Source organism: Pelobates fuscus, chromosome 8, assembly GCF_036172605.1.
Source record: "Pelobates fuscus isolate aPelFus1 chromosome 8, aPelFus1.pri, whole genome shotgun sequence".
Taxonomy (NCBI): Eukaryota; Metazoa; Chordata; class Amphibia; order Anura; family Pelobatidae; genus Pelobates; species Pelobates fuscus.
The window spans coordinates 40,588,414-40,607,783 of NC_086324.1; the positions used below are offsets into that span (position 1 = coordinate 40,588,414).

At 43.6% G+C, this 19,370-nt stretch overlaps 1 protein-coding gene across 1 annotated transcript in view; it reads left to right on the forward strand.

Moving 5' to 3' along the window:
• DCAF17 (DDB1 and CUL4 associated factor 17) overlaps positions 1-19,370 on the forward strand; it is a 57,530-nt gene that overhangs the window by 5,556 nt on the left and 32,604 nt on the right. The window contains exons 3-5 of the mRNA XM_063429728.1: positions 9,025-9,128; positions 14,967-15,057; positions 15,829-15,965. Coding sequence (XP_063285798.1) covers positions 9,025-9,128; positions 14,967-15,057; positions 15,829-15,965 — 332 coding nt within the window. The remainder of the gene's footprint in view (positions 1-9,024; positions 9,129-14,966; positions 15,058-15,828; positions 15,966-19,370) is intronic.

Sequence of the window (19,370 nt, forward strand, 5' to 3'; positions counted from 1 at the left end):
CCGGTATCATTTGGTGCATTGGCCGGGAAGCTCATCGTTCAACGGTAGCTGAGAGGCAGAGGCGTGAGACGGTCTATCTTTGCCCACGTTCTCTACGGCTGCACCCCTGAACTTCTGCGTGGACCTCCCTTCGTCTCGGCGCCACTGGTCTGTTGTCCAGGAGATCATCGGCCTCTACGTGAGAAGTGCTGGGGTGTCCCCGTCGATGAGTGTGAACTCAGGTTCAGGAACGAGGAGGTAAGATAACTGCTGTTTTAGACGGCAGGACCCGCTAGGGGTATACCGATTGTGCGGTAGGCCCAAAGGGGTTTTTGAATCTGTATCTGCCCCCTCTGTCGGAGGGAAGGAGCGAAGGCGCACCGCTCGATCGAACGCTCTTTAGTCAGACCGTTTGATTTGGTTAGTCAGGCGGGGTCCTGGTGTAAGATAGCCCTAGCCGGACACCGGTGTCTTGTCTAGACTAGCGTTCTAGGGTGTATATTACGTTCGCTAGGTCGGAGGGACCGGGAGACTAAGCGGCGCCTGTGTAAATTCGGTTCGCTAGTTCTCATCCTATCTGGGCTAAGTGGGAAGGCGTGTAAATTTGGAACCCACTAGACTTTTGATAGTGCGACTAAGAGGCGCCTGTGTAAATTCGGTTCTCTAGCTCGCTATATATGTGGTGATTGGGCAGTGTGGCTAACCAAAACGGGTGTATATAGTTTTAGGTAGTCCATTCAAGGTACTGGCCAATAGTTTAGTTGGGAATTGTAAATGTGTTAACGATTGTTTTAGTAAAGTGTATATCTTGTTAGATAGCGCGAGCTCAGCCGTCTAGCGAGAGTGTTAATAGTGTGTTGCTGTATTATAGTGCACGGTACCATAACCCTGTATATTTACTGACATTATATAATAAGTACTAATCATTGTCGTCCATTGCATGTTTAACACCATAACCACTAATAATTGTATTGTGACCTTAACTTGTGCTTTGACCTATGCTAACCGTATTGTAACCGCTATTTGTAAAAGACGATGTTACTGGGGTGTGTTATAGACGGGTAATTCGTATATAGAGAATTATAGCGTGGGTGACTGTATAGTTACGCCAAAGGGCATAATATTGATTATATAGTGACTGGTGTAACAGCTGTGTGTGTACGGGAATTCCCTGAGTGTTTATTGTTATTGTGTACGTTTCACTTGATAACCGTACCACGTGGTGCTGTTGCCAGAGGAAACGGGTGTGACTGTTGAATAGTACGCGTGTATAGTAATCGTTGTCGACAACGTTCCACTGTTAAATATGGGTGCGTCGCAGTCAACGATTCCGGATCCCTTAGGATGTATGGTTAAGAATTTTAAAAAGGGATTCAAAGTTTGTGATTTTGGGGTTAAGATGTCCCCTGTACGTTTGGTCACTTTGTGCACTAGGGAGTGGCCTACTTTGGTTGCGGCATGGCCGCCACGTGGCAGTTTGGATCCAACTCTGGTACAGCGCTTACACGTGGCTGTATCAGGTAGGCCTGAACTTTACGGCCAGTTTCCTTATATTGATTGTTGGAGACAGGCCGTAAATGACTCGCCAAAATGGCTCCGGACATGCCACGAGGAACAGTGTCGCCTCATGGTAGCTAGGACTTGTTCGTCCACTAGGGCTGGTGTTAGGCCCATTTTGGACACGCCCCCTGAGTCCGAGATCCCTTTGCCGCCCCCTTACTTTCCGTTAAGAAGAAGTGACGCAAACGCAGGAAGTCCTGCACCCCTCCCCTCATTACCCTCATCCACTTCCGCTTCCTCCTCCAGTACAGGATCCACCCCCCCTCGTACTAAATCTCCCCTTCCGGAACCAGATAGACCAACCTCCATTAAAAATGAATATCCTGATTTGGCGCCACTTCAGACTTCCGGTCAAGCTTCATCTAGCTCGGCCCGAAGTGTTCTATTCACTACCTTTTCCCAAAACCAACCTCCCACATCCCCATACCCTATCTCTCCCCGACCGGAACCCATGACTGACGCTTCCCTACGTAGCCCCATCCAAACCCGACAGTTGACTGGTGCCCAACAATTAAAGCACTATCAGATGCCTCTTCGCTTAAATCCCGGGTCAGCTTATATCGATGCCGCAGGTCAAATGGCACACGCTGACCCTGTCTTCGTATATGTCCCTTTCACCACTACCGACCTTTTAAACTGGAAGAAGTGCTGAAAGACCGGTTCTTAAAAGTCGACTCTGTACATTGGGAGGCCACGTAGTAAAACACCAATTCCTTTATATGCCTGAATGTCCAGTCCAATTGCTGGGACGTGATATGCTATCAAAATTACAAGCGCAGATTACGTTCCTACCAAATGGAACAACATCCTTAAAGTTTAATGGACCTTCAGGTATTATGACTTTATCCGTACCAAAGGAAGAAGAGTGGCGACTTTATACAGTGTTGACTAGCCAAAACCCTAGGAGTGATGAGACATTGTTTAACATACCAGGAGTTTGGGCAGAGAACAACCCACCAGGACTGGCCCGCAATATTCCACCAATAAAAATTGAACTGAAACATGGGGTTTATCCAGTGAGCCTAAGACAATATCACATTCCGCAGAAGGCTAAGAAGAACATCCAATCCTATCTGGATAAGTTCATACGGTATGGTATCCTAAAATTCTGTACTTCCCCCTGGAACACCCCATTGCTGCCTGTTCAAAAGCCCGGCACAGATGAGTATCGACCTGTACAGGACTTAAGAGCAGTCAATGATGCGGTTGTTAGCATACATCCAGTTGTACCCAATCCATATAACCTGCTTGCTTTAATTCCGGGCGGGGCTACTTACTTCACAGTCTTAGATCTCAAAGATGCCTTCTTTTGCCTCCGAATTGCCGCAGAAAGTCAATGTATTTTCGCTTTCCAGTGGGAGAACGCTGTAACGGGCTCAAAACGCCAAATGACTTGGACAAGACTGCCCCAAGGGTTTAAAAATTCACCTACCCTATTTGGTTCAGCCCTAAGTCAAGATCTATTGGATTTCGAGTCCATCCCAGGAGAGTGTGTATTGTTACAATATGTAGATGACTTGTTGATAGCAGCAGTTACAAAAGAAATCTGTCAGCAAGCAACGCACGATCTACTACACATTCTCTGGAAGGCAGGATACAAGGTGTCTAGAAAGAAGGCTCAGTTGTGTTTGCCAACTGTCAAGTATCTAGGATTCCATATCTCTGAAGGTCAAAGAATTATGGGGCCAGAGAGAAAAGAAGCTGTCTGCCAAATACCAATACCCAAGAATAGAAGACAAGTGCGAGAATTCTTGGGGGCAGCAGGCTTCTGTAGGATATGGATTCCCAGCTATGCGATACTAGCAAAACCTCTGTACGCAGCTATCAAAGGTACAGAGCACGACCCCTTCTTATGGACCCAAGAACAGCAAACGGCATTTGAAGATGTGAAGAAGGCTTTGATGAGTGCCCCAGCATTAGGTCTACCTGATCACACACGACCATTCTACTTATATGTACACGAGCAAAGAAGAATGGCTGTGGGAGTATTGACACAGTACTTGGGATCATGGCAAAGACCTGTTGCCTACATGTCTAAGCAACTGGATGCAGTGGCCAGCGGACTTCCACCTTGTCTAAGAGCCGTAGCTGCAGCCGCCCTGCTAGTAGCTGAAGCCGATAAACTCACTCTGGGTCAAGAACTTTATGTACGAGTCCCACATGCAGTACAGACGTTGTTGGATTACAAAGGAAATCATTGGTTTAGTAACAGCCGTATGACCAAGTATCAAGCAATGTTGTGTGAAAACCCAAGAGTGCATTTAGAGACTGTAAACACCTTAAATCCAGCTACCCTTTTGCCGCAACCTACTGAAAGTCAACATGATTGTTTGGAAGTAATGGATGAAGTATTTTCAAGTAGACCAGATCTTCGTGATTTTCCCATCCAGAACCCCGATGTTCAATATTACACCGACGGCAGTAGTTATGTGAAAGAAGGGATCCGCTATGCAGGATATGCAGTGACAACAATAGACAAGGTGATAGAAGCTCGGCCACTGGCGAAAGGAACATCAGCACAAAAGGCAGAATTAATAGCACTAACACGAGCGTTACAATTGGCTGAAGGTTTAAGAGTAAATATCTATACGGACTCTAAGTATGCGTTTTTAACCACTCATGCCCACGGAGCTTTGTATAAAGAAAGAGGACTACTGAATTCAGAAGGCAAAGAAATCAAGTACGCAGCTGAAATCCTACAACTATTGGAAGCAGTGTGGGAGCCGAAAGAAGTCGGTATCATACATTGTCGAGCGCATCTGAGAGGAGATGGTGATGTAACCAAGGGAAATCGGATGGCAGATAGTGCAGCTAAGCGTGCTGCTGAATCAGGAAGACAGGAGTATGTGGGGCATATAGCTGCTCTTATACCAACTCCACTGTCCCAATGGACTCCAGTTTATACAGCTCAAGAAGAGGAGTGGTTAAAGACTGAACCGGGAAAGTATTTGGAGAACAAGTGGTATCAGCTAGAAGATGGAAGAATAGTCATACCAGCATCACTAGCGGTAGAAATTGTCCAAAATTATCACAACGGGACACATTCTGGGAGAGACAGTACTGAAGAATCTCTTAGAAAACATTTCTACATACCAAGATTGTCCAACTTGACTCAGGCCATTGTACGCAGATGTGTAACGTGTGCTAAGAATAATGCAAGACAAGGACCAGTAAAGCCACCAGGAGTTCAGTTTATGGGGGGACTCCCCATGTCCGATCTACAAATAGACTTTACAGTGATGCCTAAATCGGGTGGACATCGTTACCTGCTGGTAATTGTGTGCACCTATTCAGGCTGGGTAGAAGCATGTCCTACTCGTACAGAGAAAGCAGGAGAAGTTGTGAGATTCCTGCTACGAGAAATAATACCCCGATATGGACTACCCTGTTCTATAGGATCGGACAATGGTCCAGCTTTTGTTCATCAGTGCCTACAACAACTGACTCATATGCTTGGTATAAAGTGGAGGCTTCATACTGCATATAGACCCCAGAGTTCTGGTAAGGTAGAGAGAATGAATAGAACTATAAAGAACCAGTTGGCTAAAATGTGTCAGGAAACCCAACTTAAGTGGAACGTTCTCTTACCCATAGCTTTATTGCGAATCCGCAGTACCCCTACCAGAAGGATGGGCCTCTCTCCTTTTGAAATCATGTATGGGCGACCACCTCCCGTACTTGGTAACTTAAGGGGGGACTTGAGTCAGTTGGGAGAAGGAATTACCCGGCAGCAGGTTGTAGAGTTGGGTAAGACTATGGAGGAGGTACAGAAATGGGTACAAGATAGATTACCTGTGAATATTTATCCCCCTGTTCATAGTTATCATCCAGGAGACCAAGTGTGGATTAAAGAGTGGAATAATGTACCGTTAGGGCCCAAGTGGAGAGGTCCTTATGTTGTTCTTTTGTCTACCCCTACAGCGATAAAAGTAGCCGAAGTAACTCCGTGGATACATCACTCCAGGGTTAAACCAGCAGCAGTCGATTCTTGGCAAATTACAGCAGATCCAGAGAATCCCTGCAAGATCCGGTTGAAACGCACTACTCAGTCGGAGTAACGAGGAATTATTGTGGATTACAAATTTTATTGTTACAGGTGTGAGTGAGAAGGCCATAATAAAGCCTGTCCGCTTACCAACACATAGTGTATAAGCCAGGAAAGTCTCGAAGGGACACCTGTGAAGACGAGCAGAACTCCATTCCCTGCAGCCCTCACATCCTGGAAGCTGAGGTTCCATCGCACGGACGAAGACTGAGGATGACGGCGAAAGATGTGCTTTTGATTGTGTTTATTTACATGTGTTTTTATATTCAGGAAGGTAGAGGTACCGACACTCCTAGCTGTGAGGTATGCATTAAGACTACGAGAACAGGTAACCATATTTCCCAAACCCTAATTTGGCATTCACAATACGAGTGTAAAGGAGATGTATCGAGATGTAGATACTTAAATATAGATTATAGTGTGTGCCATTTAGGAGTAGGAGAACCTAAGTGCTTCAGTCCGGAGTATCAACCTCGTACAATCTGGTTGACTCTCAGGAATGGAGATCCTCAGGGGACCCTAATTAATAAGACGGTGTTAGAATCCGTACATTCTTCGGGTGTTCTGCTATTTGATGCATGTAAGGCGATATCAAGTGGTAGAAAACCGTGGAATGTATGTGGGGATCTTAGATGGGAGAGGACGTATGGGTCTAATGATAAATATATTTGTCCCAGTAGTAAAAATAAATATGTGAGTCCTAGATGCCCAAATAAAGACTATAACTTTTGTCCATATTGGTCTTGTGTGGGGTGGGCGACTTGGGGACAGACAGTAGATAAAGACATGATAGTGACTAAGTTGCCGACTAGCCCTTATTGTAAGTCTATGGAATGCAACCCAGTCCATATACTCATTAATAACCCCGACAAGTTCTTAGATAAGTATGGAAATTTATTTGGGTTTCAAATATACGGGACGGGTTTAGATCCTGGGACATTATTGTTTATAGGAATAGAGACTGATACGGTATCCTCCCAGACTCATCAAGTATACCATTCCTTTTATGAAGAGATGAGTATAGATAATAAGATCCCCCATAACGCTAAAAACCTGTTCATTGACCTAGCTGAAAGTATTGCCGGTAGTCTTAATGTTACCAACTGCTATGTGTGTGGAGGTACTAACATGGGAGACCAATGGCCTTGGGAAGCAAAGGAGGTAATGTCCGGTTCTGAGGCAGTTGACCAACTAATATCTACACAAGCCGATTATCATTTGAGTGTTAGAGGTAAATCTGAGTGGAGATTAAAGACCTCCATCATAGGTTATGTTTGCATAGCAAGGAAAGGAATAATGTATAATACTTCTGTAGGAGAATTAACTTGTCTAGGGCAAAAAGCTTATGATGATGATACTAAAAATACAACTTGGTGGTCGGCTTCAAATGTCTCAGAACCATCTAACCCGTTTGCTAGATATGCCAATTTAAAGGATGTGTGGTTTGATCTATCCATCACATCTACCTGGAGAGCCCCAGCAAATTTGTACTGGATCTGTGGTAAGAAAGCCTATTCGGAGTTGCCACAGGACTGGGAAGGGGCATGTGTGTTGGGTATGCTCAAACCATCCTTCTTCTTGTTACCGATTGAAACAGGTGAGACTTTAGGTGTTAAAGTGTATGATGTGAATCATAGGAAGAAAAGGGGACCCATAGAGATAGGCGCCTGGGAAGATAATGAATGGCCTCCCCAGCGTATCATAGATTATTATGGGCCAGCCACGTGGGCTGAGGATGGTACCTTTGGTTATAGAACCCCAATTTATATGCTCAACCGTATTATAAGATTACAGGCGGTGGTTGAGATTATTACTAATGAGACATCACAAGCGCTCAATCTTCTAGCGAAGCATAACACCAGGATGAGGACAGCAGTGTACCAAAATAGATTAGCCTTGGATTACCTTTTGGCAGTAGAGGGAGGTGTATGTGGGAAGTTTAACCTGAGCAATTGCTGTCTTCAAATAGATGACGAAGGGCAAGCAATAGCTGAGCTTACTAGCCATATGGTTAAACTAGTGCATGTGCCTACTCAGGTATGGAAAGGGTACAATCCAAGTAGTTGGTTTGGTAGCTGGTATGAGTGGTTTGGAGGGCTTAAGGCAGTGGTAGGTGGAGTCCTACTGATTTTACTGTTGTGTCTACTCCTACCGTGTCTTATACCCTTAGTAGTTAGGTCTGTGCAAAGCCTGATAGGAAGTATAGCAGAGAGGAAGGCTGCTGCACAGATAATGGCGATATATAAGTATAAGGCTCTAGATCAGGGAGAACCAATGCAAGAAGATGAATGTTGAAGATTCACATCATAAGATAAGTCTGGTCTGGTTCATGGTAACCTGAGGTATATGCAAACCAAGGTTAAGTGATGCCTCAAGTAATTGTGAAATATCAGAGGCATCAAAGGGGGGAATGTGATGTAATTCCAGTAAAATACAAGTTTAGCAGGCTAAGATTGCCACAAGGCATATGTATGTATATGTGTTTGTAGTATCAGTTAGTTAATAACACGTAGCTAAGATACTGTCATCACTGTACTGACCAGGTGCAGGAATGTAAGAACTGGAATTACGCGTCCCTCTCCTTTGTATCAGATGAGCCACGTGGTTAGACCGGATGGATGAGTTTAGACTCTATTCATTAAATAGGTTAAGGGTATGTGTGGGTGTAGTTAATTGTGGGAGGAGCTACAGTGCTATATAAGGAATGTACTCTATGTATTCAGTACTCAGACTTTGCTGTATTTTGGTGACGCTAGTCCCTCTGAGTCCCGATCGGTGATCCAATAAAGAATCTCTTCCTTCCTGAAGAAACCTGTGTCCATCTCTCTGTGCTTGGCTTCCGTCAGTTTCTCCGGTATCAGTAAATGCAGATTACTGACAAGTGAATTACAGATTATAATTTTTTTTTTACCACAATAGCTCATTTTTGCCTAATATTTACAATTTATTTTTCGATTCTTCAGTTGCCAGTAGTATTAGTAAATACCTCGGTCTGTTTGGGCTTAGTAAATACCAAATAAGATTTATTTTTTTTTATTCTTTATTTTCCATACAGTATGATCTATGGCGGTCATATCAGATTAAGGATATGGGCTAGTCTAACAAATAGTAAAGACATTCGTATACTGAAGGCCTTGGAAGTCACACATTTGTCTGTCACAAATATCTGGCTGGCTGTGCACAGCTCCATTTTAGAGTCTAATTCTGATGAAGCATGAAAGCCTAAAATGGTGGCAGTGTGTAGCATATTTAGCTATTTCTGATAGTTTTCTCTATTCTGTCAGATTAAAATATAAACCCGTTTAGGTGGTACTATTTAGTTTGTGAACACAGAACATTTCTCCTCCTGTTACAATAAGTTACATGTTTTGTATGAACTCTGTAGTGTTAGATTAGTACAGCTGAATAAACATTTTCTTTTTCTATTTTTTTTTCCTCAGAAAAACTCCTTATTTCATAACGTTTGGACCAAGCATTCCAAATCTGCCATTAATTATGCAAAGGGAAGAATTTATTTTGACAATTTCCGTTGTTGCTATAACAGGTAATGTATTGCTGATATCAATTTGTGATGTCTGTGGGTACAGCAGAGATACAAAATCTGTGGTAATGTTAAAATATAGTTCTGATAATGAGTGTGTGCAGTTTTAAATACTTAGGATCTGTTGAGTATTCTGTTTAGAACACTACTGCAATATAAGTAGTTGAAGTATTAGTGACATAGTTACCATTTAGATGACTGCCCCTCAAACCTCCCCCCCCACCTCCTGCCAAAGGTATTTATTACATTTTACCCCATACATGATGTTCTCTCCATAGCTAGCTCCCCCTCCTTGCTGAGATAATCAAGCTTGATGATCTCAGTCAATCCAACACTTTCCAATCCGAGGCATTGCCAAAATCATTCAAAATCTAGTGCGCATGCTTTCTCTATGAGACCATCTGATTTAAAATCGCCAAGTTTCACTCGGCTATTTGTGTGGAAGGACCTCAAGTGGCTGTCAGAGCTGACAGCAACAAGAGGTATATAAACCCTGTAATGAAAGCATTGCCATTCTGAACTGAATCTGAAGTGCAATATGTTTAGTTGCAAGGTTAAAACGACAGGGACAGAGCACCCAGATCTCTTTGTTGAGATAAAGTACCCTGGGTTCCTAAAAAGCATGAGAATGCTGAGCACCTGTGCACAGCTACTAGAGGTGTTGCTAGGCAGTAATGTAAACCACTACCTTTTCAGAGAAACGGCATGGTTCACAATCAAAGGGAACATTAAGCTTGAGTTGTTCTGGTGACTACAGTATCTTTCTAATGCCAGCTAACACATACCCTAACTCTAACCACTCGCCTACCATTACCTGACCCTAACCTTAATGCTACACTATCCCTAACCCTAAAACAGCATTAACCCTTATCATACCTTAACCCTTCATCTTGTCCTAACTCAGATGTCTTCCCTCTGCTAATATCAGTATTGACATCAGCAGAAAATGTTTGCACCTCAAATAGTAGAGAATGGTCTGCGCCATGCTGCAGCTCTCTTGTGCTGTCCCTGCAAATCACGCATTGATTAGTGCTGGATAGCACCAGATCACTCTATTTCATGCGGCTGGCTCAGAATCACTGTGGCTGAGCAAAATCTCTCATTTAAAGGACTGCATGCGGCGCTTACTTTGAGCATTGCATACAGCTCATTGGTCAGTCTGGGGCCACTTAATATAGCCAAGTTAGCAAGGATGTGAGCAGGGCTTCAGCAGGGATTAAGATGTTCAATGCCATTCTCATATCGGTAAAGCCCACTCTATAGAGTATGGCCTGGTACATCCTAACATCCTCAAAGCATTAAACTAGTTAGTAAAAGCATTTTTTATTTTGTGGGAAATAATTTCATCTATTACATTAATACACAATCAAAGGATGCCATTCAGCAAAGTATGGGCTACGTTGTCTTTGCATGCAGTGATTTTTGGCAAATAAGGCAAAAGACAGAGCGCTTGTCATCTTCCACTTGCCTATCTCACAATTTAAAATCAGAATTCACTTACACCAACTAATTTGATTCGTCATGTGTCTGCATGATGCCCATGTTATCCCCACAGAATCTGTATTTGTACTGCCCTGCATGTGCGAGAGTACAAACAGTACATAGCTGCCAGACCCAAGGGGCACTTCCAAGATGACAGCATTTTACAGTCCTCTTTATTCCCCTACCATTGCCGCCTCCCTGGGATGGCGCAAGAAGCACAAAGTAGCTTTGGGTAGTGGGTGTTGGAAGGGAGGAGGCTATGATTTCACTGCTCTGTGTTGTGTGTAAATGTGTGTGTGTGTGTCTGTAAAGATACACTGGGGAGTGGATATGTGAGGAAATATACTTGAGAGGGGAGGGTTAATCTTGGGATGTACTGTGGGGATGGAGAGGTACTGGGGAGTAGAGATCAGACGGCATGTATGGGGAGATGAGCAGTGAGGAAATGTACTGGGGGATGGCTGTGTAAGAAAATAATGATGTGCGGGATAGGGATTTGAGACAATGTAATGTGGGAATGAGGATGTGAGGAAATTGACTGGGAGATGAGGATGTGAGGGAATGTACTGGGAGATTGGGATGTGAGGGAATGTACTGGGAGATTGGGATGTGAGGGAATGTATTGGGAGATGAGGATGTGAGGAAATGTACTGGGAGATGGGGATGTGAGGGAATGTACTGGGAGATGGGATGTGAGGGAATGTACTGGGAGATTGGGATGTGAGGGAATGTATTGGGAGATGAGGATGTGAGGGAATGTACTGGGAGATGGGGATGTGAGGGAATGTACTGGGAGATGGGATGTGAGGGAATGTACTGGGAGATTGGGATGTGAGGGAATGTACTGGGAGATTGGGATGTGAGGGAATGTATTGGGAGATGAGGATGTGAGGAAATGTACTGGGAGATGGGGATGTGAGAGAATGTACTGGGAGATGGGATGTGAGGGAATGTACTGGGAGATTGGGATGTGAGGGAATGTATTGGGAGATGAGGATGTGAGGGAATGTACTGGGAGATGGGGATGTGAGGGAATGTACTGGGAGATGGGGATGTGAGGGAATGTACTGGGAGATGGGATGTGAGGGAATGTACTGGGAGATTGGGATGTGAGGGAATGTATTGGGAGATGGGGATGTGAGGGAATGTACTGGGAGATGAGGATGTGAGGAAATGTACTGGGAGATGGGATGTGAGGGAATGTACTGGGAGATGGGGATGTGAGGGAATGTACTGGGAGATGGGGATGTGAGGGAATGTACTGGGAGATGGGATGTGAGGGAATGTACTGGGAGATTGGGATGTGAGGGAATGTACTGGGAGATTGGGATGTGAGGGAATGTACTGGGAGATGGGGATGTGAGGGAATGTACTGGGAGATGGGATGTGAGGGAATGTACTGGGAGATGGGATGTGAGGGAATGTATTGGGAGATGGGGATGTGAGGAAATGTACTGGGAGATGGGAATGTACTGGGAATGGGAATGTGTGAAAGTAATGTACTGCGAAATTGGGATGTAAGAAAATGTACTGGGAGATGGGGGGAATGAGAGAATGTACTGGGAGATGGTCATGTGAGGGTATGTACTGGAAGATGGGGATGTGAGGGAATGTACCACTACCAGAAGATGGGGATGTGAGGGAATGTACCGGGAGATAGGGATGTGAGGGAATGTACTGGAAGATGGGGATATATAAGAATGTACTGGAAGATGGGGATGTAAGCAGGGCCAGATTAAGAGCCCAGTGGGCCTGGTGCTGACAATTATGACGGGCCTAATTACAGAATCTTATCAACCAAAAACTCAAAAACAGTCATACCTACCAATCGTCATGTATCTGGCGGAAGTGGCGCTGAAAGGAAACTCATAGGATGCAGCTATGAGAAGAAACACTCTATGCTAATCTCCCTCTAATTTATGCTTTCATCTTTCAAGTAAATCTATACCCCTAACAGTGAAGCAGGCAATCAATGGGTGGGGTAAAAGGGTGGGCCACTGACGCAAATTATGTAATCAGAACTGCCGAAAGAGGCGAACATGCCTTAAAAAGGGGGCAAGTCTGCCTAAAGATTTGGAAGGCCAACCTGGCATGAATGCATGTCAGGCTGCCTGCCAATCACGCAAGCTGGCCAACTAAGCACCCTGAGCGTGGCATAAAAGCGTCTAATGATGAGTTCGCTCCACACTTTCTAAGGACTGTCCCCAGCACTCGCTGGTCCATTCCTCTCCTAACCTCCTTACGAGCAGGCAGAAGCTCCTGGTATACAATCACGGACAGAGAAAAGCTGTATGAAGTGAGTGTAGAAGAATGGGAACATGCCATAGTGTTAGAGAGACTGAAGCAGCGAGATCATTTGCATTGTGCACAAAGTCAACTTTACCTTAACTAATTTCATGGTCAGTCAGTTCACACAAGTTTTGTTCCCATACATCCCTCTAAAGTTTCCATACTTAAGCAAGAGTATGTGAAGGATAGTTAGTGTTGCCACCTTTCTTGGAAAAAAAATACTGGCCTTACTAATTTGCATAATTAATTATGTATGCTTGTAAATCACAAGGAGTGACCTGAGAGATAATTCTGTAAAATCACCAAAAAACTACTTACATTTATTTTGCTGAATAAAAGATGGATTGTTCCGAGTGTCTCCCTGTCTCCCAGTGTCTTAGTGCCCCCTAGTCTTCCAGTGTCCTCATGTCTCCCACTATCCTCTAGTGTCTGTGTCCCCTATGTATCACAGTGTTTCAGTGCCCCATGTGTCCCAGTGTCCCCTCATGTCCCCATGTCTTAGTGTCTTCTATGTATCACAGTGTCCCTATGTATCACAAAGTCTCAGTTCCCCATGTGTCTCAGTGCCCCATGTCTCCCAGTGTCCCCTCGTGTCCCCATGTTGCCCAGTGTCACTTGGACACTATGGGACACTTAAGAGACATGGGGACACTGTGAGACATTGGGACACTAGGGGACACTGGGAGACACTGAGACATAGAGACACTGGTAGACATGCGGACACTGAGACACTAGGGACACTGACTGGGAGATATGGAGACACAGAGACTTGGGGACACAGACACTAGGGACACAGTGTCTCAGTGTCCCCATATGTCCCCAAGTACATAGTGTCTCACAGCGTCCCCTAGTGTCTCACAGCGTCCCCAAGTGTCTCAGTGTCCCCAGGTGTCTCAGTGTCCCCAGGTCACCCAGTGTCCCCTAGTGTCCCCATGTCTCCCTGCAGCTTTTACGCCATCCCTCACTTCCCTGAGCTGTAATCTGTGTCTGCAGGCTGGGAGCTGCTGTCTGAACTCTCTGTGCTGTGTAGCTGCTCCCTCCGCGGATCAGTGAGTAGAGAGAGGCAGGGATATGCTGTAACTCCCTGCCTCTCTCCACACACAGTGACCGCTACTGGCCAGCACAGGTATTGCCGAGTAATCTCTGTTTATACATAGAAATATGCCGGCATTTGTATTGCCAGTTTTACTGCAATACTGGCACTGGCCAGGCAGCCTCAAATACCATAAAATACCAGCCAGGTGGCAACCCTAAGAGTAATGTGTAAAATTTTTTTTATTTTTTTTTTGCCAAATCAATGGGCCTATTCCATGGGCCTGGGCCTGGAGCTGCAGCTCCATCAGCCCCTATGTTAATCCGGCCCTGGATGTAAGACAATGTACTGGGAGATGGGGATGTGATGAAGTGTGCTAGAGGGATTAGTTTAAAAGGAATGTACTGGTAGATGGGCATGTGAGGGAATGTACTGGTAGATGGGCATGTGAGGGAATGTACTGGGCGATGGGAATGTGAGGGAATGTATTGGGAGATGGGGATGTGAGGAAATGTGCTAGAGGGATTAGTTAAAAGGGAATGTACTTGGAGATGTGGATGTGAGGGAATGTACTGGGAGATCTCACCCAGCCAAAATTCCCCAACTTAATACTGACCTAGATCCATTGCGCTAATTTATCTCCCTCTCCCCCACATTCCTGAGTAAGTTGGGGAATATGGCTGGAAGAGATAACTAGTTCTATGATGAGATGTATTGGGCAAACGTCATTCAGATAATGAGGGCCAATGGCACAGAATATTAATTTGAGGAAGCAGAAAAAAAAGCTTTAATGAAAGATCTATAGTTCACTTTTAATGATGTTATTTTTAGTTTTATTTTAACTATAGTCTGAGTAATACATGCTGAAAAATAGGAGGTATTTTATATTTAATAAAACATGAATAAAACATTTTTTGTATGCCTGTATTACTCAGTGTTGTATTTAATTAACAATGACATAAATTATTCTTAGGTTTTAGTAACAAACTCCCCTGTATATTTGTCTCATTTTATAATTGTATTCTTTTTTTAAATAGCCTTGCTGCAAAACCACAGCAGGTGTATAAAATGCCCGCGTGTCCAAAGGTAGAAAAAATCGAAGATGCTTTGTTATGTGAAAGTCCAGTGGTAAGCATTAAAAAGCTCAATGTTTTGTTAACATTAGAGATGCATTATTTTCTGTTTAAATGACAAACATAAATTAGATTCCTAGTTGTTCTCCCTCCTCCATTATTACCTATTTTACTTCCACCACAAGACTTCAAATACCATAACCACTACAGTGGGCTTTAGTGGTTATGGTGCCAAGAGTGCCCCGGCGTTGTCAACATGCCTAGATTCTGCCGAGTGTCACCTCACCTGCAGTCAGAAGCTCCACAGCCTTGCGGCACTGCACAGTCAGGCATAGCGCCGTGGAGCTAATTGGAGCTTCTGGTAACAGGTGAGGTGGTGACAGACCACCTACTTGACTATGGTTTGATTACTTAGGGAGGTTGCCAAGGCACTCCTAGCCCTAAAACCACTAAAAGAGCATATAGTGGTTATGGTGCTTGGAGTTTTTCATAAAGAGGCATTATACTTTACAGCGTTGAACAACGAACAAAACATAGCGACAAACATGTAGACATCGAGTGACACATTGCGTGAAATATGACTTGAAAGGGAATTGTCACTTATATGGAAATTGTATTTACCTAGAACTTGCGTTGTTTTTTTTTTTTCATGTTTATCAAACATGTTATTTTCTTTTAATGTATATCAAAGATTTAGCAACGAACATCGTAATCCTCTTCAGTCCTGGCACAGCCAAAGCACACATTGCATTGAGGAGAAAGAATATTGTTTGTTTGTTTGTTTGAATGCCTGCAATGCTGTAGCCAGTTACGTTTTGTATTCCAGGGAGAAAGTTTCGCTCAGCCTTCTGAATATACTCCTTCCTTGATTGCTGTCACAGGCCACAACTGGCTGCTACGGATATCAGCAAATACTGGAGATGTCATTGATAAGGTCTACCTCGGTTCCTATAGAAAATTCAGGTAAAAAAGCATTGTTTTTGGATGGTGATATATAGTTTGCTTGCTGCCCAAGCTTGTTGTCACATATATTTAGGAAGACATTTCAGTGGCTGTACTATAGATAAACTAAAACACGAGGACTGCTGTTGATTGTGTGTGCTGGAAGTTGAAAGAACAGAAAGAATAACCACTGACATAGAGAGGTTGTAAATCAGGGATGGCCAAAACATGGATTAAAACACCCTCAACAACTGCTGGAAATTTCTCTTTTGGGCACCCCGGCAGTAAGCAAGTGTTAATCAGGGAAAATGCAACTGCATATCAAATTTATATTGAGTAGTTAAGTGCTGTCGATAAGCTGTTATTGCCATTTAGATAGCGCCAACAGATTCCGAAGAGCTTTACAATATTATAAGAGGGCGGGATTTAGCTATAAATAGGACAATTACAAGAAAACTTACAGGAACGATAGGTTGAAGAGGACCCTGCTCAAACAAGCTTACCTTCTATAGGATACCATTGTCAATGGGAATACTCTGCTACCCTTTAAATACTTTTTGACCTACCTTTGCTATTATTAGATAAATAAAAATGGGTCTGTAACCGGGCATCGAAGACTGTCCCCTCATGATGTTTCTGAACTACAACTCTAGTTCTCTGGCTATCTATTCAAAGAGTTCTGAGAGTTGAAGGCCATTGACATTTGGAGGTCCAGAGACTGAGATCCCTGCCTTAAACACTCATGTTTTGTGATCACAGTGGCAATCACAGTCCTTCCGATGACGAGTTAGTGACACTTTAATGGCCCCAAAAACCTGACAAATTAAATTCCTCAAAGAACTTGAATACACTTTTCTAACAAATAGCCAGTAACCAAAATTATTCTTACGTTTTTGCACATGAGCACCAAGCACGACAAACACCTCTTGACTTGATGATGTGTACAAGCAACTTTTCCCAATAACTAGCCACACAAATTACAGAGCAAATAGGTACTGTAGCTAAAATACAATATAAAATTGCGAGCATAACAAATATGCTTGCAAAATATATGAATTATCAGTTTGAACACTTTAAAGAAATTCACATAATGCAAAGCCTCTATGGGAGGTACTGAGTTAATTGATCTGCTCATCCTTTGAAAAGAGCAGGCCATGTAAGAGGGATTCCATACATCATCAAGACCCCCACAACAGTGAAGACGGTGGACCACTATGATAAGCCGGAGAGTTTTGCTTGATGAATATAAAGATATATGAGAGGTATTGATTAAAACTTGCTAGTGAATTGTGTAATCTGCTTAAATGTGAACCCATGGTCCCAGGCTAACAGGGCAGTACTTGGGCTGGTTCATTTGTTTAAGATGCCTACATTTTTGCCTGTTTGTCATTTTCCAAAGGAACACCAGCTGTTCCTGTGGGAAGATAATCTGCAGACATTCGTAGAAGCTGTCAATCTTCGTAACTGCCATGCAGACAAGCTGCTGGGGGTTCTCTCAACACCTGAATCCTGGCATAGTGTCAAAAGTGTCTCCTGCTAACTGGGGAGATTGCCCAATGTCCTGGGAGCCATTGATTGCACCCATGTGCCACTCGGGCCTCCTCAAGATTACATAGAAGTCATGAAGCCTTTTACTCGCTCAATATTCAATTTGTTTCAATCTTCAAATGCCCATACAGCTAACACGGTCTTTCCTGTAAGCATTCATGACTTGTATTTCCTAAATAGCTTATCCATCTTTGACAAGGACAACCCCCATATGTAAGACCAACCCCATCATCGATTGTGACCACATTTCTACCTAGTATCATTGGTTTCTTCTCTATTTGGAACCTGTAGACTTGCTTACTTTGTTTCCCTGATGCTGCTTATATACGTGAATGCCAGATGCCCTTTTCTGGAACATCTGCGTGCTTTTTTCTGCTGTTTGTGTTTTGACATGTATATGGTAGATGTGTAGATGCAATCAGGGTGACCTTTTTTGGATTCTTTTTCTCTTTTCCCTCCAGTAACACAACACGTAGGTTCAGCTCCAGACTGCACACTCCTTTCACTCAGAATCCATATAGAGCAGGGAAGATGTATGTAGCAAGAGGCAGGGCCGGACTGGGGATCCGAAGCAGCCCTGGAAAAAAATCTATGCCAGCCCCATAAGTCATTGTGCTATGTAGTGTGTGATATATATATATATATATATATATATATATGTATATATGTGTGTATGTATATATATATATACACACACACATCTCTCTCTATCTATCTATCTATCTATCTATCTATATATATATATATATATATATATATATATATATATATATATATATATATATTATTGTATATTTATTTTTACAATTCAAATTATTAGTCCCTTCAGGGTAATAAAATCATACAGTAAAGCATTCTCACATGCAGACAATCTTACTGATGCACACAAATAGGCTCATTGACAGACAATCTCAATGACACACAGATAAGGTTACTGGTACACACCAAAATTTAGTACAGACAAACTCTGATATACACACAAGCTTACTACAGACAAGCTCACTGATGCGCACACACTCTCTCTACAGACAAGTCCATTGACACACACATGCTCCCAACAGAAGAGCTCACTAACACACAGATTCACTACAGACAAGCTCACTGACACACACATGCTTACTACAGACAAGCTCACTGACACACATATGGTCACTGCATACAAGCTCACGATCACACACATGCTTACTACAGACAAGCTCTCTGCACACACCCAGGGCCGACCTTAGGTGTTTAGGCACCCTGTGCGAGCCAATCTTGTGGCGCCCTCCTCCCCCCCCCCCCCCCAGTCACCTAGACATACACAAAGAGGAAAAAAACTTTGTAAGAAATAATTTGTTTTAATTACAGATAGTTTAAGTGCAAGTGCAAACAATTACAATAATAAATAACTGGATAGGCTGGTAACAATAATGTACATTAAGGGGACACTATAGTCATCAAAACAACGTTATCTTAATGAAGCAGTTTAGGTGTATAGAGCATGTCCCTGCTATGTCACTGCTCAATTCTCTGCCATTGAAGTGTTAAATCATGTATACCCTCTCCCTCATTTCTTCACCCCACGTCTTTGGCCCCCTCTAGACAGGCACACAATCTGCCGCCTCCACCCCCTTCTACAAACCCTGCCCCCCCTTCACCAAAACCCCTGCCCCTATTCACTTAACCCCTGCCCCTATTCACTTAACCCCTGCCCTCTTCACCAAAACACCTGCCTATCCCTTCATCAATGCCCTGACCCCCTTCATCAATCCTCTGCACCCCTTCGTCAGACCTTGACACCCTTCATCAATCCCCTGGACCCCCTTACCAGTCCCCTGCCCCCATTCACCAATCCTCTGCACCCCTCATCAATGCTCTGCCCTCCCAGTGGCGGATCCA